Source organism: Maylandia zebra, linkage group LG19 (genome assembly GCF_041146795.1).
Source record: "Maylandia zebra isolate NMK-2024a linkage group LG19, Mzebra_GT3a, whole genome shotgun sequence".
Taxonomy (NCBI): Eukaryota; Metazoa; Chordata; class Actinopteri; order Cichliformes; family Cichlidae; genus Maylandia; species Maylandia zebra.
The window spans coordinates 6,925,144-6,952,955 of NC_135185.1; the positions used below are offsets into that span (position 1 = coordinate 6,925,144).

Genomic DNA, 27,812 nt, shown 5'->3' on the forward strand with positions numbered 1-27,812 from the left:
CTGTGTTACAGCTCCTCCTGCATCGTCTTTTTCCTCTTTCCAGGTGATGAGTATGCAAAAATCAGGAAATGTGAACGCAAGGCCTTAACTTTTGCTCACTTTCAATCCACCAAGATCCGTGTTAGCAGTTCAGTTGGTTTCTAACTTATTAATTTAGTTTTATATCATCTAGCCACTAGAAGCAAAGCTAGAAGTGTCTTACCTGGGCTAAGGAGAAAAAGAACTGGAATTCATTTCAAGGCTGTGGAAAGAGTGGAGAGGCTGAAAATGCAACCTGTTTGAAGTCCAGTGTAAAGTTTCCACACTCTGTGATGATTTGGGGTACTGTGTCAATTGCTTGATGCTGGTGATGGTTGGTCCATTGTGTTTTATAAAGTCCAAACTCAAAACTGCCGTCAACCAGAAGATCTTAGAACACTTTGCAGCTGCCCACAGAGCCAAAACTAAATAGCCAAACGGTTTGCCGATGATGCTGTTACTGCCAATAGAGAAACTGTTGTGCATTGAGAGGAATATGAGAAATGCCCAACCAATAATACAACTGAGCTGAGGGCCACTATCAACTGTCCCCATGTCACACCACACTGATGTAGTAATGCATAGTAAAGCAGCCCCAACCAAAGATTATGTGTATGCAGAAGAGCATCTCTGAATGTACAACATGTAAAACCTTGAAGCAGATGGCCTACAGCAGCAGAAGACCACACCGGAAACCACTCCTGTCACACAAGAACAAGTTTTGACTTCTGCTGCAATATTCACATGGTAGGCTCAGAAATTAGGCATTTACAGCATTTCATCCTGCAGCAGTGGTTCTGACTGATGGTGATATGGTGGTGTGTGCATTTTTGAGCTCCTTAATACCAACTGGACATTGCTTAAGTGCCACAGCCCAAGTTTTGCTGCTGAGCATTTCCGTCCCTTTATGACCACAGTGTCTCATCTTCTGATGCCTGCTTCCAGCATGTTAATATGCCATATCACAAAGCCCAGATGATTTCAAAGGGGTTTCTTGATCATGACAATGAGTTTACTGTAATCAAATGGCCTCCACAGTCACCTGATCAATAGAAAACAATCACCCAAACTTTATTTATGAAGCACATTTCATACAAGTTGGAACATGGACAGGAAGTTTAATGCCCACCGAGCTACAGAAATGATCCAATAATTAAAAATTTATGAGTTGTTGTAAAATGATTGGCAAAAAATAAAGATAAAGAGATTGAACAAAACCTGCTATACAGTTTATGTCAGAACAGTAAAGTACGGGAATGCCGGTGAGAGAAAGAAAGAAATTATAGTTTTCCTAAAGATATAATACCTACTTTCATTTTACCTTCATGTTCTTTTTGATAAATATTTGAACAAGGGTGTCAAGTGTAGATTGTTTTCACTGAAAAAAAACCCAACTAAATCCATCACTGCTATTTTGTGACATAGTTGCCCTTGATGGTTTGATTTAATAGATCAAACCAACAACATTTCACATTTATTCCATATTATATCGTTTTTAAAGTGACATAAATTAATGATAAAAAAAACATGCTGCATTACCAGTACGTAGCCGCTGGGGGCACCAGAGTCACTGTTTACAGCGTAGCTCCACGAGCTCCTGGCTGGTAGCGTGGAGTTGGAACCAGAGAGGAGGTCGCTGTAGTAGTTTTGTTTTAAAGAAAAAGTTACAGAAACTCGTTGGAGACAGAATAGAGTGTGAGTGGTTTACATGGTGACAAACTACAAACTCAGAGGTAATTATTTGTTCATACGAAACAGTCAATTAGAGTGAAAAACAACAACGTTTAGTTCGGGCTCGCTGACTTCTGCATGGTCGCTAGCTAGCTAGGACTTAGCTCCAAGAGCTACTTGGCTAGCTGGCTAGCGAGGTCCAGCCCAGAAGTTGTTTACTTCAACTTGTGGATGTGGTCACCCCTTGAGCTTTTCACGACTTTTCTTGGGGATAAGAGAGCAAGGACTAACAATTCACACTGGATTTAACACTGTGCGCTGTTAGGAAACTAGCAGGATGTCCACAGAGGTTAAGTGTGCTCAGGTTGACTCGGGTTTGACAGCGGCCAGCCCGAGCGGAGTGGTGGAGAAGAACCAAAACACGTCCCAGGGTGCTCACTTGGACAAAGGACAAGATCAGGGGCAGAAAGTCTTAGAAAAACAACTAGCGGACAGCCACGACTCCGGGGCTCCCAAGAGCCCAGCGGATATAGAAAAGGAAAGCAAAGAAAACGACCAAAGTAGTAACGCTGACTCGGCTGTTGAGACGGTGAAGAAGAAAGTTGTTGAAGCGCCTCCGCCGAAAGTCAACCCGTGGACTAAAAGGACCACGGGCAGAGTGCCGGTCAGCAGCACCAACTCTAGCTCTCAAGACAAAGGTGAGACGGATTTGAAAAAAATCATGTATTAAGACAGATTCAACATTGCAATATGGTAACAGCTGGCCACACAGCTCCCTCTGCAGCCGCAGCTATTATTAAACACGTTTTTTGCTTTGCAGCATTTTAGCAGCTTCACTGCAGAGAAATCAACATTAATCTTTGCTGCACATCCCTGACATATCTCATTTAGGCTCGTTTAGAGTTGAATGGAGTGCATAACTTAAATGTCAGAGCGGTCGAGAGATGTTGATGGGAGCATACTGCCCCATCCCCCTCTGTGCTCGGATTGCTCCGTAGCACCACGTGTTGATTGCTGACAACTGCTACTTCTTTTAGCCACCACCAGCTAACTCTCGTGCTGCTTTCTCCCTCTTGATCGAGGGTCAGAGCTGGTGTCTGTGAAGTGAAAGCACACGAAAACCTGAATGTGGGACGTAATCATTCTTAATGTCGCGCATACATGCTTGACACTGTAAAAACAAACAAATAAGTAAGTAAGCAAGCGCCAAGACAGCCTGGCTAACTGTTCCTGCTGCTGTACAGCACGTTTTGCATGTCCAATGGCCTGGCTGTCTGCAGTTCCTCCCACCGGCCAGCCAGCTCCTCACTGTCACTAGTAAAAGTATCAGAATAAAGTGGCTGAACAGGTGATAAGATAAAACGGGACAGGGTTGTAATCTAATGATTGTATTTATTTTTGAAAGAATCGAACAATTATGAGTGATACCAGTATCACTGGTATTGTTTTAGTAAAAAAAGAAATTGACTTAATAAGTCACTTGAGCCAAGTCTGGAAAACATTGATAAGCTTCAAGTATTTTTGATATTAAAAAATAATAGATAAAAAAAGTGAGGTTTGCAAATGGAGCTACATTTAATTTGTCAATTGATTAAAAAAATCTAAACATTCCTTCATTCCTATTCATTTCAAAGTGACACAAATGGGTCATTTTTTGTGTCATGAATGCTTTTGCCTGATTGCTGATCATTTCTTAAAATCTGTTTCGTATTTATTATTTAATTTACTCATGTAATGTGGCAACCATAACAAGTACACATAACTGTACACAGTACAGGGCACACAAAAACAATGAGAAGAAAGAAAACCCATACTCAGGCAAAATACAGAATCAAATAACACCCTAAAAATGCACAGAAGAGTTTAAGCTTTATAAGAGAGTGATCTTTTTGTGCATTTAAAGCTACAGCTAAAAGGCATTTAGTTGACGAATAACAATATTGAAGTAGCAGGCCACTGATGGTACACATAAGGTTTAACTGATTCCTCTTAGTGTTAGTAATAAATTAACCTGAAGACATCAACTTTGATGCTGAAAGCTTGTATTAAAAATGGGTGTGGGTGGGGGTAGTAAAGCTTAAGATATTTGGAGGTTTAGAAGGTAGGAAAAGTTTAGTTGAAAGAAGCCATCAAGGCGTTGTGGGATATGTAGGATGTAGGGTTCATGGCCGGCAATGAGGAGTAAAATTAAACACAAGTCTGTCTGTAATCTGTTTTCTAGCTCTGCTTCTGTTAATCAGATATCACAACTGAATGCATTACCTTTCTATCTATAACATACAATCAGTTGATCATTTCAGTATCAACAGTTCATTTGATTGACTCATGAGGCTGCTGATTGGTCACTGAGTGATTGCATTTATTTTATCGTACTCGTGACAGTCGACTCTGAAATACAGCTTTCTTGAGTTCAGACCGTTCAGCTAAATTTGAGTTGTGAATGTGTGTCAGAGCGCAGAGCAACCAGGAGGGAGCTATATTTTAAGCGCACGACTCTTGCAAGACCACAGGCATCGTTTTACAGCGTCACTGTACAACCAGTCTCGTGGGTGGATGTCTGAAGGCTCATTCAGGCATACACCCATTCATATGGAAGCCTCGTCCCTGTTTCTCTTATCAATCTGACCATCCACTGTCGAGCTGATAGGAGCTGTCAGGCTGCAGTGGGCCACTCCCAGGACACAGCAGCCTGCAGAGACGCAGCCACATACCGCTGGTGCTGCCTGTGCACAAAACACCCTCAACAAGTCGTGTCACTTAGTCCGTTGGGGGGAGCACATTTATTCTTTCTGTACTGACAGAAATATCCGATGGTGTTCAAACACAGCAGAGCAGCGCATGCAAGAGTAGATAACTTGACTTTTTAACTGCAGTGTTGAGCAACCTTTCTCAATCGGAAACTTCCTCAAAGCTCTTCTTAAATTCAGAGAGTTGAAAAGGACTGAACCCCTTTGGATCTAGTCCTGTCCTGTCTCTCAAACATAATGACCTCACTCTCGGTTATTGATTGTGTATCCGCAGATCAGCAAAATGCTCCGAAAGTCGTCCGCGCCACCAAGCCCAGAACGAGAAAAATCAGCAAGGTAATCCTTTTTTTTACGTTTCTATCCTTTTCTTTAATGTCCATAGTTGCTCACATCTTACTAATTATTTCCACAGCAAAGTAACCACAAAGTGTTGTTGAATGTCTCGGCTAATATAAAGAGTGATGTTTTTGCTTGTAGTCTTTTCTTCCTGGCAAATAAACCACTATAAAATGATCACATGTTCACATTGCGTTGCCTGTGGATTTTCGTAGGTACTGACATTTAGAATGGGAAATAACCATCTGCTGATAGCCTGACTGTTAGCCGGTTTAAGCTGCTGACCTGTGGTTTTTGTTTGCTTTTCCAACCAGTTTTTCCACTGCAGTTACTTGAAGTTCACATTTAGAAGGGATTTAGATTATATGAAGATAATATCATATATAAAATGGTCATGTTTATTGACCAAAAAAATACATATTATGATTGTTAAGCAGGGGAAGCTTTTAGTAGTGCATCCGCCCAGTGGATCTTTAATTCCACTGAGGATTGATACACTGTGTTTTTAATACCCAGTTTATGTGCTTAAAGTGTGACATACTATCTTATCTAGTCATGCTTTTGCCACATATTGTGGGCTTTTATGTAACCTGGGGAATTATAATGCAACCTGCAGACCTTTCCTCATCAGGGTCATAGTCACAGTTCTACAGGACCCCATATTATCATTACTACACAGTTACTGAATGTTGTCTGGTAGTCATGCACATAATAAGCAAACTGATGTTAAATACATCAAATCACCAAGCCTGGTCCCTTCATATGTGTTTAGAAAAATGTAACAAGTAGTTTCATAACTTTAAATAGTATTTCTCGCACGCTCGGTTTCTGTGTTCACCACTCTTTACATATGAATAGAGTTCTGTGTTTTGTTTTTGCTCTGCTTATGATCTGTTACCTCTAATGACTGCTACTCCTTTTGTCGTATCGTGTCTGAAAAACAATAATTTGGGATGAACTGGAACAGAAGCTTTTTCGGTCAGTACTCATGCATTAGAGCAGGGGTTGTTTAAAAGCCTGAATCCCTTTAGGATAAAGTTAGTCGACTTTCTGTTTGATGCGCTTCATATCGTAGAATGGATATGGTTAGAGAAATCAGCATTTGAGTTTGTGTTTATTTTTTCTGCCCACCATACTCATCACTTCTGGAGTGTGTACCCTTTGTCTGCCTAACCTTGATCCCATATCAGTTTCCCCAAATTTATGGAATTTTCAGCAGTGGAAATTGACTCACTGTGTTTATCACGGTTGTTTGCAGTTTTCCCCGCACACACAGAGCACTGACCTCCTTTTTCTCTATGCTGGGCACTTCAGTGCTACCTGCTCACCCAAAAAGCAAATGAAAAGATTCCTGATCATTATATCATCCTTTGAAACCTGACAGTCTTTCTTCCTCTTTCACAGTCAAGTGACTTCAGTGACATCACTAACTGGCCTACGCCTGGAGAACTGGCCAAAGAGGTATGATATGTGTGAATGCAACTTCTTTTACAAGCAATGAGAGCTTGTTTTCTGGTGCTTCTACTAGCTGCGTCAAAGATGGATTTATTTTTCTAATTTCTGCTCACTAGGTGGAGCGCTAGAAGCATTCTGAAGTGTTCAGGGTGTAGCTTTGCAGAGGGTTGGTGCAGGTTTTTAAAAAGGGGCTGTCTTATAAAATGTAAAAAGGTATTCTGGTTTTGATCTCACATGGTCAGATGTGTGATGGGGGGGATTATTCAGAACCCGATAAAGCTGAAACAGGTCTTCAGTTGACTGTGAAAATTTTTAAACTCACCTCAGGTTCTTCTAACAACTACTTCAGGTTTTGTAAGGTACAGGCGACAGTGGTGAAAATATAACTAACTAAAGGGACTCTAGATTTTTCCTTTTCCTCAATCTCTGCTGATTCTCCAGCACTTAATCTTCAGTATAGTTCAAGATCTGATGAATTCAGAAAAGTTAAAAATATCAGGAAACATTTAAAAATCTTCAAATGTAAAGTTTGATTAACTGGAGAAGCACCTGATGTGTTTTTCATCACGAAGAATATTTAAGTTATTAAAAATGTTGTCATTGTCACAGTGTTGGAAATGAGGTGCTTGTTTCTGCCAGTGTAGTTTTTTTAAGCCCCAAGATTAAACTTGATCTGCATCTAAAAGAATGCATTGTATATTTTCTTACTTGTGCAAAGAATTCAAGTCCACAGAGCAGGAAACATATTAGTAAAAGCCCGCAAAATTGAAATTGTTCTATAAAGGTGTGACTAACAGCTGGTATTTTCCCCCCTTTAAAATTTTAGCAACAACAAAATGTCCTCAACAACAATGGAAAGAAGCCTCCGTCTTTGCGCAGAGATAAGGAGAAGAAAAGAGAGCGACCGGAGAGAAAATCTGAGAGCAGCCATGATGGAGGTGAGAGCAAAGAGAACCAGGAGGCTCAGGTGGAGCCGATGGGAGAGCTGACCAAAGATGAAGAGTCAAAAGCAGGACAGGACGCCAAGAGTGCCAACCTGAGGAAGAGAGGAGGTATGGGAGAGCAAGTCATTGATGAGATGAAGCTTTGTCTCTCTCTCTTTCTCTCTCTCTTAAATGGTTTGGATAAGGCTAATGACAGCGGCTACAATCCTGATTGATTCTGATTCACATACATTTCATCACCGTCTTGTGAAGTTATTCATCTCCAGAATGTGGTTTTTTTTCATACAGATGTTTCTTGAGTTCCAAATTTGGAGATGCATATTTTTCACTCGACTGTGATGATTTGTATTTTTTAGCATGTCTGTAACTGTATTAACTCTGTAATTGCTGGCTGGTGAAGACTGGTGCATGCTCTGCTGTGATTATCTTACGTGTTTCTCTTCCAATGATCCACTCCTACATTGTAAACATCACAGGCACCAATCTTTGTGGAAGCCATTCAGAGATAAGCACCTTCATTAATTCCTCGATGTCTAAACTAGAAGCGAAAAGTTTTGTTTCTAAATAAAAGAAAAGACATTTTTAAACTATGTTTTGACCTAATATAGCGTTTAAATCAGCTGCCAAACTTTAATAATTTAAAATTTGAAGTGTAGTGTAGGAGTGAACATTAAACAAAATGCCTGAATCACATTGTTAATAAGAACTTTACAAGACTATGTAGAAGTAATTGACACAAATGTTCTATAGAGATGCAAAAAGCTGCTAAATGAAGCAACAAAATCTCTGACCTAGAGACAAACCAGTGACTGTGTGGCAACCACCAGTTGCAAGGGAAACAGTTTTCCCCCATCCAGTTGACTAGAGCTTGCTGGAGATTGATGGCAGTTGCCATTGTTGTGAAATCGATTTGCTAAAGCACCAGTCACACAGGCCTAGAGACCAAATACCTACTCCATGAACAGCTATAGTTGAAATTTCTCTAAAATCCTAACCTTTTCTTGCATGCACATAATCTGCAAGAGTTGTTCATCATATTGGATGATTGATAACCACCGGTCACAAGGGAATAATGTGGATTCTCCGATCCAATGGTGAGTGGTCCTTGGAGTTTCCTGGCAGTCACTAGGTGAAATCGGTTAACACCCTAATAACACCCAAAACCTAACTCTGATTACTTTGATCAGTAGTCCATAGTTTGCATGCTGGTCTGTAAAAACTCGCCAACCCATCAGTAGTAAAATTTGAAAAAGTGCAACGCAAATCAGAAACAGAAAACCTCGTAGAAGCTGTGCCTTTTGAACCCTGTTGGTTGAAGCACTGAGGCGCAACTTAAACTCTGAAGGCAAACGCTCTCTGTTCCCGGTTTGTGTTGCACTTTTGTGTTCCACAGTTAGAAAGTAATTGGCAGGTGGGGATCATACTTTCTGCGTCTGCGCGTCCGCTACAGTTTCCTTGAGTCCCAGTAACCTAAATGTCATTATCAGGCAGTCAGTGTGACGGTCTGTGTGGATGGGCTATGCCTGCCTGGTTTTTTGGGGGGGGTTTGCACCCACACGTACTTGGAGAATTGACATTACAGCCACAACGTCACAACTGGACACCGACTAGTCTCTAGGCCTGTGTGACTGAGGCATTAGATACTGAAGCTACAGCGTCTCACATCCAAAATGGCAAACAAGTTAATGTCACATGGTTTGCAGTTATGTGGCTACAAAACCTGAATACAGAGCATTAGTACAAAAACCCTAGAAGCTATGGGTACATGAGAATAAAGACTTTTAAGTCCTTTATTTGCTAAACAAACCTGGAATATGATTAAGTAGTCATTCATTGCTATGATGAAAGGTTTACGCTGCAGTTTTAGTCACCATGCAGCTTTATTTCTGGATTTGATCTTTTTTATTCCCCCCCTTTTGGACCAAAACTCTACAAGCTTTGTTTTCGGTGTGCAATCATCGTTAGGTAACAAACGTAAGTGGGTTTCTCTGCCGCTGGAGGAAGTGTCCCGGGATGATGATGCCAAGACGCCCGGCAGGGGCCCAGCACGCTCAGACACAGAGCCCATCGATGACTCGTCTGACCTCACGTCGCCTAATCAAACGCTCCATAATAACAGGGCGCATGATAGCACCAGGAGTAAGTGGCCTCGAGCTCACTGTTTACTGTTCACGTCTTCAGTCTTTTTCTTTCTTCCTCACTTCGCTGGGCTGGCTTTGCTTTTTATTTCTCTGGTATCTTTTTAACATTTGCTCAGCAAGCTGCCATCTGTCTTTAGTGTCCACATGGCTTTTTTCCTACTGCATGGCTCAATGAAAGCATGACTTTTTTTTTTTTAATTTGGCGAATATCTTGCATCAGATGGATGATTTAAAGCTTCTTTGACATTTATTCTCATACAAATTGCCAACAAAACCAAATGTTTGTAATTTTTCCTGCAAATAAAAACAAATATTAAAAGGTTTCAGATCTCTGCAACGAGAACAGGCTGCTGCTGCTTGTCATAAAGCTGTTGAGCTAACTGGATGTTGGTGGACATTTTTATGTTTTTATCATCTGTGCTGACAGTAGTCCTTCTAGTTTAGATGATCTGGCTGTTATCAGGGTTTATTTACAACTTGTTTTTATATTGAAGCTTTAGACAGTTACAAAATATTGATTACAATCCTTTAAATTTACTTAAAGACAAGTACTATTTAAATAAAAAAGCAGTTTACTTACATTGAGTTTCTTGTTCAACTCAACTTCTTAGTAGTTTTAAATCTAAAAGTTTAATAATGCCCTTCAGCGGTACATGGAAGAAGTTGTAGGCTTTGATCATGAGTGTATGTTTTCCTGTTCATAGGTTGGCGAAGAGAGCCGCGGGACTATGGCGACGATGCTGCAAGCATTCGGAGCGACGGTGGGAGTGTTCGTGGAGGAATACGAGGAAGAGGGAAGGGACGTGGACGCGGAAGAGGTCGTGGGCGAGGTGCAGACTAGTGTTTTTCATTCATTGCCACACATAAATTGGAAGCAGAATCATCAGCAATGCAATTTCTGTCAAAGACAAGAAAATCCAGCTTTTTGAAGTGTTCTCTCCTTCATATGCCATTATTTGTTCCTTCTGTTCTTTTGTTTTTAGGACGATATGAATACCCGCTCAACTTTGGAGACTCTCAGTCATCTGATGGTTCTGCTCAGGCCCCTGCAGAGTTTGGCACCAACATGGTTTACTACTACAATGATGGCAACAAATTCCAGATGTACACGGTGGATGAAAAGCTTCTTAAGGAATACATTAAACGGCAAATGTAAGAATTTAATACCTGGAAAAAATATTGTCCTATCTTATGGAGGCTCTTATTACTTTTTACTATTAATAGCTCGATGTTCCAGCTTCATGAAGCATACTTCAAATTTAAAAAAAAAATTGGTTATTTTAAGCAATGACATATTTTTTTCTGGATTAAGTAGAAGGTTGTAAAAATCAGGTCATTTTGTAGTTTGCATTTCTCAAACAAATACCAGAGCAGGTCCAAATATGCAGCGCAATCCATTCGCCAATTTTAGCACCCCAACCTGAGACATGTTAGTTGAACTAATAGTATTGCTTCAAGATGGGAATGCAACATGGAGTGTGGCAAAAGATGTTTGCCGCCTCTAAAATTTGGAACAGCTACAAACAAAATGGGTAGGTTACATGAGGAACACGCATGGATAGATCATAGTGAAATCCAAAGCATCAGGACGGAAAACGCAGAAAATTGCACAACAACAAAAAAAATGGACAGAAATACGAGGCAGTGTTTGTGGCAGAACTGAAAGGAATGTGCTGAACGAAACGGAAAAGCCAAAAAGAGAACCAGTGCAAACACCTAAACGGAAGAAAACAATATGACAGGAGGTTTAACGAGAATGAACTGTGGACGATGGGACGAAAGTGATGATCTGCTGCTGAGATGATGCTAAACTTCTGTCTGCTGCTGTTCCAGTGAAACGCATCCAGATGATTGAAGAAAATATTCCATACAGATACATTTTCCTTTTCAGTTTGTCTCTCTTTTTATGAATAATCACATTTTCATAGTCAGTAATGACATTTAGGCACCATTAAAGCTAAATTTCCTGTTCTTCCTTCCCTTGTGTAACATAGTAAGTGAAGTGTTTTCGGATTTTTGTTGTTCTCTTATTTCCTCAAAACATTTCCTCGAGTATCCTTTTAAAAGTCACTCAGTTTAAGACCATAAATTCATTAAGGTCTGTCTTTATTTCTGTAGTGCATTTTTCATACCAGTGTGATCAAAAATAACGTCTGAAAGAGATGAGATAGAAACGTCTATAGAAGAGGGGTGAGGATGTCTCAGTACATGTATGATAGGCAGTGATCTGGGTTCAGGGTGGCCTGCAGGGGGCAGTGTCCACTGCTTGTCTGCCTGACACTTTTGGGCCTCATTGCTGTTCAGACTGGAGGGTGAGGTGAAATGCTAAATATAGTCTGAGTGGTTTGAAGGGGACAGGAGATGAATTATACCCAGGAGTGACTGGGGAAAAAACTGTTAGAGGGTGAGGAGGGGAGGAAGAAGGGGTGAGGGAGGATAGAGAGGCCACTCTTGTCTTCTCCTTTCTCATCTCACTCAGCGTTATTCAGGCTGCTCACTCAGCCAACGTTACTCTGGCTGCTTGCCGCCCGCAGGGTGGGCACTAAAGTGTGCCATGGTGATTTCAAATAGTGTGACAGGCAGTCAGCATGGAGCTCTTCCAGTCTAGATATGGTGCTAAAGTCAGACTGTCTTTTTTTTGGTAAGGATTATAAAAGAAAATATGATTTCTTAATATATATTTTTTATACTTCTTTGTATTGGTGACTTACAGGTTTCTACCTCAATACTAGACTGAAATGTTTCTGTAACACAGAGTATTGTAAATTATTTGGGAATAGTTCCTGATTCCTGAAATCAATGGAGCCTCAGGGGCACAGGCACAAATTTGCCAGCTTCACTATAATACTTCAAAATGGGTAATCTGCTCCTTTACGGATCTCCTTTATGGACTGTTAAACAACTTTGTTTTGTTTGTGCTGGTGATTAAATGTATTATGTTGTCCTTCCTTTTCAGTGAGTACTACTTTAGCCTCCACAATCTGGAGCGAGACTTCTTCCTGAGGAGAAAAATGGACACGCAGGGTTTCCTCCCCATCTCCCTCATCGCCAGCTTCCACAGAGTGCAGGCCCTCACCACTGACGTCAGCCTCATCATTGAGGTAGCATCACATCACCAGTGTAAATGCTGCGTGTGCTCAGGCTGTAAAGCTTGTTTCTTGTCACATCAGTGTTTGTTTTGTCGGTTAGTTTTTAACTTCTAATCGTGCTAAGTTTGACATTTGTAGAGATGGTAGCAGTGAAGGACTTTGAGAAGTCATGGAGTGCTACTTTTCATGACAAATGAAATGTTTTAAAAATAAGTGTGTGTGTAATTATTTATTTTTTATCAATGCTAAACTAAAAGTTCTTATATTCTTAACTACATGCCTTGACTTTAATGCTTGGCTCTGGTATCTATCTCGCATTTTGAAGGCTCTGAAGAGCAGCACAGAGGTGGAGCTGGTTGATGAAAGGATCCGCTGTAAAACAGACCCTGAGCGTTGGCCGATTCCCACCCCTACCACCGTTGGTTCCCCTCGCACCGACTTCTCCCAGCTCATTAACTGTCCTGAGTTTGTTCCTCGACAGACCCTCAATGCCACAAACTCCGGTCAGTATCCTAATGATATCCTCTCAGCAAATCTCATGATGTAGATGCATAGTGTGTATCCAAAACCCCATATATATAGAATGTTAGCACTTTGGGGTGTCGTGTCCCTTTGCTATACAAAAATTAAGTTCTATTTAAAGAGCACCGCTAAGCGGCCCCTTTGACACTGGGTGAACTATGAACACAGTTTATTTTGACTCGGTTTTCACCAACCTACTGCCCCAAATATTCAGTTGAGCAGCAAATGTGGATTAAACGCAGCTGGAAGGCACCACAAACATGACATTGCTGGAACATTTTACTAAATGAGCCTACATATTTGGGAGCAATGGCTGCAGAAGCACAAAATCACAGTGGATAGAGAGACAGTAGACAGACTGGCTTTGAAATCATGAGATTTATTGACGCTGTAAAAAAGCATCATCTTTATGCTTGAATGATTAATTCAGTCTAATTATTTTTATTTTTATTTTTCCATGCTAAATTAAACATCCATATTTATGATTTCTTTTTTTAAAATTTAATAATTAAGATGACGCTGTCTGGAAGTCATAAAAACAGGTTTTGATGGACACTTTGTAAACAAGCTGACAAAGCTGCCATTAGTCATCAAAAACAGTTCAGTTTCTCTAATATCAGGTATTGTTGAGTTGTTGGTATTGAGATTAAACGCACAGTTTTATGTTGCTTTGAGCTTTTTGTTTTTTTACTCTGTACAAGGTTGACTGAGTGTCTGTGTTACGTGTCGGGGTTTTCAGCTTCATCACCTGTGAAGGCAGCGACTCCTCCTGATCCCGTGCAGCCTCAGGACTCCCCTGACCCTGGCTCCTCCAGCCAGGAATCTCTACCGGCCACAGATGACTCCAAAGATGCCCTCGCCCCCAAGCCCGACCCTGACGCCTGGATCCAGGTTGAGAAACGTCATAGGCAGCCCTCTGCAAAAGCAAAGGTAGTGAGTGCAAAAAGGTGAAACGGGCCACTCCCCTCATGCCTAGGGTTGCTTTAATTTTGAGTATGTTATTATGGTAACTGGTAGAAATTATGGCCATAACAATCAGAACTAGAAGGGCACACGCATGCTTCACTCCTTCACCAGGTTTCATTAAATTAAAAGTTTTCAAACATATTTTCCATCTTTCATCCCTTCCATTGTCTCTCATTTGTTACTACGTCATAATGCTTGTCTTCTCCTTTCCTCTGTGTTTACTGTCAACACCTTTCGCCCATCTCCTCCATCTTTTTCCTGGCAGTATGTCAGTGATGAAGTGTGCATTGCCGGCTCTTCTCTCTCCACATCGCTCCAGCCTCACTGCCTTTCCTCTGCAGTTGAGTATTTCCTCCAGCACTCACTCATCCAAGCTTGTCCTCTGCCATTTCTTCCATGTGCTTCTTTTTTTTACTTAAATATTGCATGTCTGTTTCTTTACTTCACAAATGAACTCGATAGGGGATTAGTTATACCGTGTTACAGCTAAGTCCTTCACAAAGTTATAATTCTGATTTTATGCTTTAGAGAGACGGTGGCGATGAACCTTGTGGTTGTTTTTGGAGTGTGCAGTGGGTGATGCTGATGAACTGAATTGGATTATTCACAGATGTATTTCTATTATTTAATATAACATTAATAATAGAAATGCGTGTAAGAAACATTGTATTAATGATGGATCAGTATAACTCTGGACTGTTTGTTTGCCTAATATAATTGGATGGCTTAATCACATTTATTATGTGTTTACACCTCGTTTCCAGCAGGTCTTGTCTGTTCCTTTGTTAATGGCTGTGTATTCCCTGTGTTGTCTAGGGGGATAGTAAAACGCCTCCTCCCAGCCAGCAGCCTCCTCCACAGGCAGAGCCCGACCAGGAGGAGCTGGACTTCATGTTCGATGAGGAAATGGAGCAGATGGCGGCCAGGAAGAACAAGTTCACAGACTGTTTAGATGAGGACGACTCGGACTATGAGCTGGATGACCAGGATGTGAACAAGATCCTCATCGTCACCCAGACTCCACCCTACATCCGTAAGCATCCCGGTGGGGATCGGACAGGTAACCATGAGTCCCGAGCTAAAATTACCGCCGACCTGGCCAAAGCCATCAACGACGGGCTGTACTACTACGAACAGGACCTGTGGAAGGGGGAGGAGCCAATCGAGTGCATCAAGGTAAGACGAACGTGAAAATCATACTGTACGCGTTACGTTAATGGTGGATTTTAAAGTCTTAAAGGCTAGACTGTAATACACTCGTATAGCATCAGTGAACGCTGTATATTTTATCTATTTTAAAAGTTTATAGATGACTGAAATACCACACCAAATACTCAAACTCCCTTTTTTTAAAAAAAATCAAAATAAAGTCATTATCTTCTAGAAGATGATGTATGGATCAAATATAGGGAAAATTATTTTTACCTGCTGGACATACAGACGACCTGCATTTTTAGATCAGTACGCAGCATTTTCTGCTTGGAACTGACAGCTAATAAAAAAGTCTTACAGTCATCATGTAGCGTGTTGGAGCAGGTCTGCCAGAGAGCGGTTAAAAAAAAAACTGCACTGACACTAGAAAAGAAACACCCAGTACAGACATGCACGTACAGCACACAGCGTAGCAAATCATGCCTGAACAAACCAGCCTTTGCATCTCGCTGCTATTCACAGAATATTGCTCAAGTTTCGTATGTGTTTGCATATGTCAGTTCTAACGTAACATCCATGGAAACATTGACTCTAACTTGATTTTAGACGTTGAAACTGCTTTGCAGTTATTAGGCAATACTCTGGATCATGCTAAGTTAGCTGTCTCATTATCATTCCAGGATTTGTGCTAAGCTTGTTTTGGTGTTGCATGGATGAATTCTTCTGAATTTCTCTGGTGTAGTGGGCTTTATATGGTGATCACATTTAAACTTTATAGTCTGAAATTATTTAGACTTAACACTCGAGTCCAAAAGGTCTAATTGGACTTTGTAATGAGGTTGTTACCAAAACTGAGAATTAATTAAATAAGAACTTTAATTGTAATATTTACAAATTTTAAAGGGTAAGAAAACCTGGTGTGCATCAAGCCATCACCATCCCATCCAGTTATTCAGTCACCATCGCTGTCACAATGTTTGATGGCTTGGAATTCGACATATTTATGCATTATTGAAGGCTATCTAAGTGCGCCCACCCGGCTCTGTGGAATAGGAGGGTCTTTGAGAAGTTAATACAGATCAGGCTATACTACGTATGCACAGCCAGTGGGTAGAAGCGATAGACTCAGCAAACCTGGAGCCCAGACTTCTTTGATATAAACTGTTAGGTAGTTGGAGCAAAAATACCCCGAAAGGCACAAACAACTGTGTCAGCATCCTTCTGTTAACTTCCAGCCTTTATATTTTTTAAATAGGTGAGGAGTTGTCAAAGAAGAAATAAGTGTTTTTATTGGTCCAAAGTGCTGACTTAGAAAGTCACCATAAACGTTTGTATTATCAGCGAATCCTCCGTTTCCGCCAGATTTGATTTTGAAGAATTTATCCAGGAGAGTTTTCTTGTGTTTCCACAGCTCACAAGTCCTGCTTTAACTTTTGCGTTTTATGCATTGTGTTCTAATTCTAGCAGTTATAACAGTGTTACAGCCACACCTGACATTTAGCACAATATACATGTACCATATTGTTCTTTTAAATTGTGTTTTAAATTGTATTGTTATCAGATCACTGATATGGAAATCACTAACAAATTAACTAGATGACACAGCAGACTGCCACATGATGGATCAGAAATCTAATGCTGGGCTGAAAAATGAGTCTGTGTATGTTTGTATTGTAACCAAAGCACTCTGCTATGGTTGCATTAGGGCTCATATCTCATAACCATTACTGTCTGCACCACCTCTTCAGTGATGATCATTGTGAAGTTGCATTGTCTTACATTTCTTTCTTATACAGCAGGAAACACAATTGCACATACTAGAGTGGATATATAGACGGTATATGATTGAATGATGCTGCGGAGCATTGGGGTAGCCCTTGGTTGCTTTCAACTGTAGGTTTCCTTTAAAGCGTAAGCACTACTGGCACTCATGCCACTTTGACATGAAGACATTGTGACAGAGCTGTTAAACCTCACACCGTGCAGAGGAGGGACAAAAATAAATGCACCATTTACTGTCCACTATACAAGCCTCCAGACTACAGTTGCTTCCAGAGCTCAGCGACCTCCTTTTGAAAGCTGCCTCTTCTGTGGATACAGTGCATGTACAAACTCTGACTATAGGTCACACAGCATTATGCAAGCCTTACATTAGAACAGAACTATAGCACAGCACCAGTGTATATTCAGGTTTTACAACACTACAGCATCGTATAATGTTGATGGCCAAACGTCAGTAGCAGGTCACCATAAATCACATCATCAGTTTAAAACACTTTGGTCCCATTCATCAGCATAGATGATGTAACCTTCAGTTACATGGAAGTGGATCAGTAGGTGAAAAGAGACTTTTATGGATTCAGAACAGAACAGAAATGTCTGCTTGTTTTTTACCAGCATATGAAGGGTGTTCTCGTAGTGGAAGAAAAAACAGAAGCAGACTTAAATCATTTGAAGATGTTTAACGTGGAAACACATTAAAAAATCTTAATTAATAGCTTAGAAGTGCGATTGTTTTCTTAAATCCATATAAAATGCATGCTGGCCAAAGTAATTTAGTTTGTAATTTGCAAGAAGTAGGCTTGTTAATATTATTTTGGTGAACTGATACATTTCTTGATAGCATGTTTTGCCTATTAAGAGACACGGCCACTTTCCTAGAGCGTAAGGGGGGTTTGAAAGGCTTATTTTATCAGGTCAGCTGTTCCAAATAAATTTGAGATGCATGTTAGAAAGTGGGTCTATGATTTGCGTGCATGCGTATGTAAAATTTGAATTAAATGAGCATTAAATTATCATTGACTTTTCTGTAATCACTTACAAGAAAAACTGATGTCAACATGTCTATTAGTGGAGAAAAGTCTCTGTAGTATTAGTAACAGGACAAAAAGAGCACGATGAGGAGTTGATGCACGGGCTGTGGAGAAGTGTTGGGTCAGAAGGTCTACAAAGGGGAACTGAAAGGAGAAAGTAGGAGTCATTAGTTGACCTTTAATACCAAACAGTTAGAGCAGCAGGTTAAACATCAAGAACTCTCACACACTGCCACCTCATCACTGGCAGCGTCAGAGCCGTCCACAACTCACAAAGACAAAAACATATCTGTTACACTCAGCAAGAATCATTTAATCCTGCATCTGTCAACAAACTGGGGCTGTAAAATCAGAGCAGAAATGAAAGCTTGCTGGTATAACGGTGACCAAAATGACAAATGAAGCCAACCACAAAAGCAGAATCAACTATAAGAATCTTTATTCAAGCTGCTCTGTGAAGACGTTTTCAACGGGGTCAGCTCATTCATGGGCTCAAGGGTTGGTCAATAAATAAAGCATGTGGGAAATGTTTTGCCTGAGCACACATGCACCAAGGCCACCTGCATATTTTTCTTCCCCCTCTGTCTGGTGCTGACGTGTAAAGTACAAAGTCTGCAACACATGTGCTGTGTGTCACACAGGCCTGCATGGCTGCAGCTGCTGGCGTGTGAGTGTTTTTTACCACCATAGTGAAGTGTTATCAGTTTAAACAGCCTGTAACGGCCAAATGTAGTATCTGAGGGGAAGTGCAGAAATCCTTTTATTGATTAATTTGACTTAAAATTGAGATTTGTCACTAGGAAATCAACTAAATAAGAAGATTGTTTTCAGGGCTGCAGTGAATTGCTTCGTGTTGGATCAGTAATTATATTACTTTGTTTAAGAGCTTAAAAAATATCAGCCTCCAGCTCATCTCTTTTTGTTACCTTATCAACAGGATCATTTGTTTTATCTGTGTTCGGTTCAAAGTGCAGCATTTATTGTTGTTTTTCTGCTTGGATAAAAGATGATCTCAAGGCCGTGTTAAAGGAGTGCAAATGGTGATGATCAGTGGTCATCTAACTCTTCTTTTTTTCCTTTTTCCCCCCCTTTTGTCACATTTCTGCTCCCCAGCAGGAAGTGGAGAACTTCAAGAAGCTGAACGTCATCAGTAAAGATGAGTTCGACACTCTCACCCCCAAAGCGCCCGTTGACCCAAACCAGGAAGTCCCATCTCTTCCCATGCCAGGTGGGGTTTGTAGAGTTGTGGTGAAGCAGGTTTCATATGAGCGAGCATCCTGTGTGCTACCTTCTGCAGTTTAAACCACACCCCTCTCACACTGCGGTGCTAGTGTAGGATGTGATTTTGTTTGTATTATGGGCTTTTTTTGTGCATTGTAGACATAAAGATGGTAGATATTCAGATAATTACCTGACAGTAAATATAAATTAATAACTTTTTGGGGCAATGATGGGCTTCTCAGCAGACAGTGGAGCAGAGTTGGCTCGTTCTGTGCCCACAACGGTCCCACAGTCACCCAGAGCTCACCAACCCCGGACCCCCAGAACCCCTCGCACCCCCGGACGCCAGGACCCCAGCAAGACACCACGTTTCTACCCTGTGATGAAGGAGACCGGCACCATCGATGGACAGGTAAGCTCTCGGTGTCCTTACATACAAGGAGTAGCAAAGCTCCTCTTTATCTGCCAGACTACAGATCAACAGATGGATTGATGTCTGTCAGCAGGCCTGCTGGTGAAACTTTTCCTTTCCCTTGTTTGTTTGTTTGTTTGTTTGTTTGTCCTAACTCTTTTTTTCACATGTGCATAACAGTAAGAGTGTGGCCACTCCTACAAATACAAACAGTGGCTGCCGGTTTTCTATTTGTGGTATCACATTGGTTTAAAAGATCAAATATGTAAATACTGAATAAATATATCATTCCTCACTCCTTAAACTAAAATAAAACCATGAAACATACAAAGTAAACTAAAAATGTCAGGCAGCACAGCCGCCCTGTGCCTCATTTAACCAGTGTCCTGTCCTGGTGTTTGTTCCAGACGCCCAGGAAGAAGAAGACGAGCCACAGTTCGAACCCTCCCCAGGAGGCTCACATAGGCTGGGTGATGGACTCTCGCGAACACCGACCGCGCTCTGCGTCCATCAGGTCTGACTTTTTCATTTGAGTGTAATTTGGTTTTTTGCACATTTGGCCGACGGACCAGTTAGCATCCCAATACAAGGATCGCTGCTCCTCCTACGGTCAGAGTTGAGTCAAACGTGGGGTGGCTGTGGCTCAGGTGGTAGAGCAGATCAGCTACTGATCGGAAGGTCGGTGGTTCGATCCTTGGCTTCCCCAGTCTGCATGCCAAATATCCTTGGGCAAGATACTAACCCCAGGTTGCCCTCCGATGCGTTCATCGGAGTATGAATGTAGTTTAGTTTGTACTTGTGTTTAGAAGTGCTTGTATGAGTGGGTGTGAATAGGTGAATGTGGCATGTTGTATAGAGCGCTTTGAGTACTCCGGGAGAGTAGAAAAGCGCTATATAAGAATCAGTCAATTTACCATTTACAATCGCCACCTGATGGGTCTCCAGGTCAAAGTCACGTTTGTTGTTTTGTGGGAACTAAATAGAGAAGTGTTTCATGAGCCGGATGAGCTGCCATGTCAGTGACATTTTCTTTTTTATGGCTGCATTGATGGTGTCTCACAGGTGACGAGCAAAAAGTAGAACCCACAAGGAGCGCTTCCTCATTTCGCCCTGCCAGTCATTCTCCATTATATGTCAAGCAGTTGTTCTGCTTGACGTATAATCCTTTTTATGAAAAGAAGTTGGTGCTAATGTGATTTACACAAGGTTTTTTTAAAAATCAACTTTTGGTGGGGAACGTTCGAGCCTAATTCCACACTTTGTTTTGGGGGTTTTGTTGTCATTGGCTCATTATCACTTCAAACAGAAATGAGACAAAAATCCTGCTTTTTGTTTTGTTAGTCTAGATTTGTTTTTGTAAGGTTTATCTAATAAACTGGCAACTAAATGTTTCCCCGTTGCCTCTCAAACATCTTTTTTTTTTTTCCTCCATCCTTGCACAGCAGCTCCAATGCCTCTCCATCAGAAGGAGCCCCGCTATCAGGAAGTTACGGCTGTACCCCTCAGTCATTGCCCAAATTTTGGCATCCATCCCATGAGCTGCTGAGGGACAATGGCTTCACTCAACAGGGATACCACAAGTACCGCCGACGGTGCCTTAATGGTACAGAGACCTCTAAAAACCTCCACAAATACTGCTTCTAAGTACTCCTCAGCTCTAGTACACCATCACGTACTCCAAGCTTTGAGAAAGAAGTACCGAAAACAAGATGAAATGGTCACCTTCTCTGTTTCCTGTTCTTGAATTTTTCCCTTCAGAGCGAAAACGGTTGGGGATCGGGCAATCTCAGGAGATGAACACTCTGTTCAGGTTCTGGTCCTTCTTCCTCAGGGACAACTTCAACAGGAAGATGTATGAGGAGTTCAAACAGTATGCTGTAGAAGATGCCAAAGACAACTACAGGTGAGGCGGACATTTAAATCCTGAGCTCTGCGTCTGTGCCCTAGGGATAAGAAGTAAATGTCATTCATTAATGAAGCAAACAGCAAACACAGACTGCTTTGTTTGTGTCACTTATCCACAATTACAACCACACCCTAAAAAACGCCCTGAAGTGTTTTTTGTGTTTGTGTCTCACATAGTGGTGATAGTGACTCTGGAATAACAAGTCACTTCCACAGATTGAAAGACTTATTGATGTTATTCAAGAATTGGAGCGCCTGCAGGTTTAAGCAGTGTCATTGTTCGATAGCATGAGGTTAAAGGTGAACACTGCTTCTGTTGTGACTCTAAAGGGCTTCTCAGTCAAACCTAAATTCTTGTTTAAAGACGTGGGTAGCACAGCCCTGCCTGTTGAAGTGAAAGTGCCTGTAGTGTAAGAGTGTAGCAGCCTCAATGTCTCTTCCTGCTGGAGCTCACCCTGTCTGAACCAGAAACCAGTATACTTGTCTGTCTGGTTCCTCTGACAGCTTCATTACAGCTGTAAATAATCCACGAGAGAATGGAATCCATTGTTGTGAAATGTTGGAGATGCAACTGCTTCGCTGTCAGCGCTGCATTTTCACCCAGCCATTTTCTCACAGTGCATCATTATGTGCACACACTAACGTCTATAAGCAAGGTTTGAAGCTCGGTGATATTTGTTTGCATGTAACTCAGAGTGAAAGGAAGTGTTTGTTGTGTCCCTGCAGGTATGGATTGGAGTGTCTGTTCAGATACTACAGCTACGGTTTGGAGAAGAGATTCAGATTAGATCTGTTCAAAGACTTTCAAGAAGAGACCCTCAGAGACTTTGAGAAAGGTAATAAACATGAAATGTAAACAGGCTCTCCCAAATGTCAGCTGCTGCTTTCACTAATGTAGCAGATTCTTCTGAATAAATCCCATATTCAGTGATCGAGTGTACGAGTGTGGGAAGTTATGTTTTCATTTTGGCATACTATATTAGCACAATTGATCTAAATTCAGACAAAAAATTCAAAATCCGAGTAGAAAAAAGTTATTTTTTACTGTAAAACCCACAAACATGTTTAACGAATCATTTTCATAACTTGAAATGCAAATAGAAATTGTACATTTCTAAAAAATTATGCACAAGTTTTGCAAACAACAAAGTTATATGGTACTATTTACCTAAAAATGCAGCCAAGGCCTCAGGCGTTTTTTATATAACCATTTAAAACTATTTACAGAACAATCAGGTGTTCTACAACAAATAAGAAGACACACAAATTATTTGTGCCGGTCCAAAAAATAGTTTTTGTTAAGCATAAGACAGAGGAGAACACCACAGGCCTAAACCCTGCAGGTCTGTCAGCAGGAGGTGCATCAGTCCAGTTTTCTATGTGGGAACAGCGTTTACACTAGAATTTGCCTTTAGTGGCTTTTTTGGAGCAAATGTGACATTCAGCAGTATAACTGACACACAATACAAAACAATAACTACACAACACACTAACTCTTCTCCCCTTCTCCCTAAACAACCAAGTGCCACATGTTGCTATATCATTTTTTTGATTGGCTGACATTATAAACTTCAACACCAATAGGGAAGGGGTGTTTTTTCTTTTTCTTTTTTCACTCGCAAGTAGAGAGCGTTTGCTAGCGCTGTCCGTAGAAAACGCCGTTTTTGCCGTTCTTCCCGCGGTAAACCCCCAGCGGGTTAATAAATGCTTCATAAAAACACCAAAATTCTAAACATTCTATTAATATATTCAGTATTTACATATAATTAAATATAAAAATGCTAAAGAAGGCCAACATGTGACTTAGCTTTGGTTCACTTGACCCTCTCAGTTTAATGTGGAAGTGTGTAAAGAGAAGAGGGCGTTAATGTAGTTCTCTCAGTCCATTTCAACACTGACTCAGTGAAGCAAACAAACTGTGGTTGTTTTTGTTTAGACTCAACCAATCTTTATAAAACATTCTGCTACAGTACATGTGGCGTGTATTCCCTCTTACCTAACCACTAATAGTATTTGTTATATTAATTTTATGAAAATGCAAGTATCCGGTATTAGCAGACTAAATTAAAAGAGCTGGCTTTCAGATCAAAGTAGATCTGAGCTGTTTAAATCGGCTAGTTTGGATTAGTACCTGCTCAGCCAAGCGATCCAAGCAGGAGGACTGCATGTAACCAATTGGCTGGTCAGTGGCATCATGAGAGCGCCTCGTTCATGAAACTCAAAACCGCCATTTTTCCAGCGTGGTCCTCGATTCTGATGAAAAGCCACAGACACAGAGTATATATACAGATACATCCTTGCCTCGACGTCCACTTTTATTGTAGCACTTACGTTGCATTTAATTATGTCACAGGACACTCGGACGCATTGCTATGACAATGACCATGCACATTAGGAGGTACAAAATTGGAATGGAAAAGCAGTTAATCCAGTGGTTCCCAAACTTTTTTTTGCTAGGCCCTCCTTTGTTTTTCTTCTTTTGATACAAGTTGACTAGAAAAATGTCCCCTACATTTAGGCATTTGAATTTTACCTAGAATTCAACACTGAATGAAACTGCTCTTCCTTGCATTTCCCTTTCCAGGTCAGCTGTATGGACTAGAGAAGTTCTGGGCCTTTTTGAAATATTCAAAGATAAAGAACCAGCCTATTGATCCGAAGCTGCAGGAACACCTCTCGCAGTTCAAGAACTTGGAGGACTTCAGGGTGGTGGTGAGTGTCTGCTGGCTACAAGTTTGAAAGAATGCTTCATGTTATCTCCACACTAGAGTGCTCTTTACCTGCAAGTTTTATTGGGCTAAATGAATTATTAACGAAAAGAGAAGCTAGCATATCCTCATATAAAATTATTCTAACATCATTATTTCATACTGAAACACTAACAGCCTCGGAGCTGCTCAGTCTGCGCCTGCAGTCATAGAACTGTATCATCTGGTCTCAGCAAAAATGAACAATTCTCGTGAGTGATCTATTGTCCCACGCGTAGTTACGCTTTGTTTTCCTGTGATGACTCTCTGCAGCCCCCGATAGGAGACGATGGCAGCAGGAGGAGGCGTACCTCGTCCTCGGCTGGGGATGAAGGGAGGCGTCGGAGACATCCTTCCAACACTACCTCAAAGCCCGCGCAGGCCTCCAAATCCTCCAGCACTTCAGCTGAGTCTGCCTCAGCCTCTGCCGCTGCACAGACCACACCCAAAGACAAAGCCCAGAAAGCAGCAGCGACAACATCTGCACAGGGCAAGAAGACAGAAGCCAGAGCCGGGAAGAAGGAAAGTGGTGCACCAAATAAATGAAGCTCCCCTCCCGTAAGCGTGGGTTTGAAAAGAAGCAAAGTGGGGCGGCTGCAGCGATCATTCATTTCAGAGGCAAACTGCTTGGGTGTGAAGAGAGACTGAGCGTGGTTGATCCAATTTGATTGTTTTTATCAGTGCATTTCATTTAAAAGCAAGCATAGGCAGCGAGCTTGAATGTGTTCACCTGACAGCTCATAACGTTTACAAAAATAAATGCATTCCCTGCATTTTGCCTTTTCAGATGCCAAACTATTCAACAAATACTTTGATTTCAACAATATGTAAGCCGCGCTGGTCTATATAGGGCTGTTAAACTGTGATTCTAAGTTGCCAAGATAACAGACACTGCACACAGTGTGACTAATCTGATACAGCAGGATGTTGGGCGTTTTCTCATTAAGTAAAATAGTCCGCATTCTGCTTTTTTAAAAGTCTTCCTAATTGATTATTTGGGATTCAGATGTGTTTAAAATTGAAAACAGTTGCAGGTTTGTTTGTTTCTTTTCTTTTCTGAGGATATAAACTTCTGTTTTTATCATGACAATCAAAGTTGAGTCTTAAAGTGCCCATATTATCATTTTATTTTGGGGGGTCTGCTAGATTAGGTTTACATGTTTTACCCCATTCTGTCCATTATTGCAGCACCGTCTGTCTGTAAGGCTCTGCTTTTAGCTCCTTTCTGTCCAGAAAAGCACAGTCTCTGGGAATTTGGCTCCATTAATGCAGTACATGTGATCATGGAGAGTTAAAGAAACAAGCGTGATCGTAACATACACCATGCTAACACTAAACCATAGACAGTATAAGAGAATGATGCAACTTTTTAGCTCTAAAGAGTGAAGCCAGTGTGGAAGTGTTTTATCTCTTTACCCCTGTAAAGCCTACTAGAAGTAACCCTTGATGCTCTTGTCGGAGCCGAGTGGTTCCTATCATATTTCATGCCTGCTTATAGAACAAGATGACTGGGTGAGCAATAGACGGTAGTGAGGTTGGTCTCTACCTATTCAGCTACCCTCGGAGAAACCCGCAAACTATTGTAATGTTCGTCAAACCACGTCTTTATTGATATGTACTGAGGTATCAGACCTCGTCATTAAGGATACAATGAAAGTAGATAAATGTTGTCTTTATGAGGAAAAGAGCTAAAACTATTTGTTTTAAATAGCCACCAGGGGGCGATACCTGTGGCTGCAAAAACATATGGTCCTATAGAAGTCTAATGGAAAAGAGCCCTTGGATTTGACCAGTGAAAACACTTTCCTCAATCACCCAGTTAAAGAAATCCCAGAAGGTTGAATGTGTTCATCTGGAGGTAGCATTTTTTTCTGTGGGAAAAATGTCTCATCCCTCATCCAGGACTGAGAAAGTCACTTGGATGAATGAAGATAATCAACTTTCTAGGACTTTCCTGACGAGCTCACAGTGTCAGTTGTTTATTTTGGGTCATGTTGAATACAAAATTAGGTGATAAAGTTACTCACTCATTCACAAGGTGTCACCACAGCGGGTCGTTCCACATGTTTGATTTGACAGATTTTTACACCGGGTGCCGTTCCTGAAGCGACCGCAAAGAGATTTGTGTCTCCTCTCAGAATTGAAACTGAGATCTTCCACTTATTAGTTAAATGAGGTAAACCACTGTTGTACATTTTGGTCAGGCTACGTTTCAGAAAGGAGGATTATCCAGGGTTTGCTCACTTGTAGGTGACATCACAGTGCACACATTGCTTGCTTCATCAGGCTGTTAGTCATTCACACTCAGGTCCCCTTAGAATTCTTTTCTTCTGGCTTCCTTCATACTCTTCCACAACAATGACAAAAGAGCCACATTAAACCTGCTAAAAAGAACTGTTGCTTTTCTGGGGAGATGTTTAGCAAAGTGTAACCATACTTGTGAATGTTCAGCTCTGTCTTTCATTGGCATCAGTCTGTGTTTGTGCTGCATGGTGCTGCTGAGAGAGCTCGTACCGCTCCCACACAGGCTCTGATAGCAAAAATTCATCATGGAGAAATGTTTATTGTTATTGCAATTTAGAAAGGGAGTGGCTGAGATCAAATGTTGTTGTGTTCATGCTATTGCCGTTTAGGGCATTGACTGTGAGCTCAGTGACTCACAAAGATGCACTAACGCCGTGCACAGTCATAACCTGTGCGTGCCTGTCCGTTAAAAGTGACCGCTACTCATGTGTGGTCACATTACGCCTGTAAGATTTTAGTCTGAGATTTTACTGAAAAGTGAAAAGGTGCTCTTTCACACATGAAGCTAACATGTTCAGATACTGTCAGATTAATGGAAACTGGGGGGGGGGGATGGTTGACTGACTACAGCTATAAGGTGGACATTGTTACAAGTCATGGAAAAAAGCCTAGACTGTAAAAGAGGCATTTCAAGTTGTTCACCAGGAGTGAGGACTATTACAGACTAAAGGATAGAGGACAAACCAAAAAAAAAAACCCCATAATAGGGGCACTTAAAATTAGTGAAGGACTCGCACCAAAGCTGCTGCTCCATAACAATGTTTTTACTCTCTGACAGACATTGCAGCTAAACTACAATGTTTTAGTTTTTGTTTAATTTACAGCCTGCAAAAATTCATTTGGGACACTTGACGTCCCATTTTACAACCAGAAGTAGTATAATTTATTTTTATTTTTCCATGTATTTGATGGATGGAATAGTCTTAGGTAAGCATTGCAGTTCTTAATTGCTTTTTGCTATTGAATAAAATAAAAATGTTTAAAAAAAAAATGTAAAAAAATTAATAAGTTTCTGCTGGAATAATGGGTGTGAGCTAGCATCATAAAACTACAGTATATTTTAGCTTGAAGTTTATATTTTGTTTGAGGCTTGGTGCTCTAGAGCACTTTAATGATTAACTTTCCTTTTATTTCACCAATGAACTTAAAATGTGTTTTAGAGCTGACTTTAACGGGAAAAAAATGTAAATACTATAAAAAATCATTTTGCCATTATTCATTTGATTTTTGAGAAGTGATTTGTTTTATTGGTAGTGTGGTGTTGAGTGTGTTTTTAGGGTAAAGCAGTGCATGTTGATGAATTGTAAAATGCAAAAAAATATAAAATACTGATTGTACAAAATTGTGTTTGTGTGATCTGTCCTACTTT

General features: G+C 40.9%; 1 protein-coding gene across 7 annotated transcripts; it reads left to right on the forward strand.

Annotated features, from left to right (window-relative positions):
• Positions 1 to 1,589: 1,589 nt before the first annotated feature.
• On the forward strand, positions 1,590 to 27,785 carry larp1b (La ribonucleoprotein 1B). Of its 7 annotated transcripts, none has more exons than XM_004554749.3 (20): positions 1,590 to 2,387; positions 4,711 to 4,772; positions 6,177 to 6,233; positions 7,054 to 7,279; positions 9,137 to 9,310; positions 10,017 to 10,142; positions 10,296 to 10,464; positions 12,269 to 12,413; positions 12,727 to 12,904; positions 13,663 to 13,853; positions 14,155 to 14,229; positions 14,706 to 15,065; positions 18,968 to 19,082; positions 19,318 to 19,487; positions 19,895 to 20,001; positions 20,930 to 21,090; positions 21,246 to 21,390; positions 22,119 to 22,228; positions 23,977 to 24,104; positions 24,413 to 27,785. In XM_004554749.3, exons 1-20 carry the CDS (start codon positions 2,027 to 2,029, stop codon positions 24,683 to 24,685), a joined length of 3,333 nt encoding a protein of 1,110 aa, XP_004554806.1. In that variant the 5' UTR covers positions 1,590 to 2,026; the 3' UTR covers positions 24,686 to 27,785. The 7 variants fall into 7 exon arrangements, with proteins under 7 accessions (XP_004554806.1, XP_076733724.1, XP_004554807.1 ...); XM_076877609.1 differs by having other exon boundaries at positions 20,933 to 21,090; XM_004554750.3 differs by having other exon boundaries at positions 19,321 to 19,487.
• Positions 27,786 to 27,812: the final 27 nt, after the last annotated feature.

Coding starts and splice junctions, on each gene's coding strand:
- larp1b (XM_004554749.3), top strand. CDS start 2,027: ATGTCCACAGAGGTTAAGTGTGCTCAGGTTGACTCGGGTTTGACAGCG. Junction 7,280..9,136: donor CAACCTGAGGAAGAGAGGAG/GTATGGGAGAGC, acceptor AATCATCGTTAG/GTAACAAACGTAAGTGGGTT. Junction 20,002..20,929: donor CCGCGCTCTGCGTCCATCAG/GTCTGACTTTTT, acceptor ATCCTTGCACAG/CAGCTCCAATGCCTCTCCAT.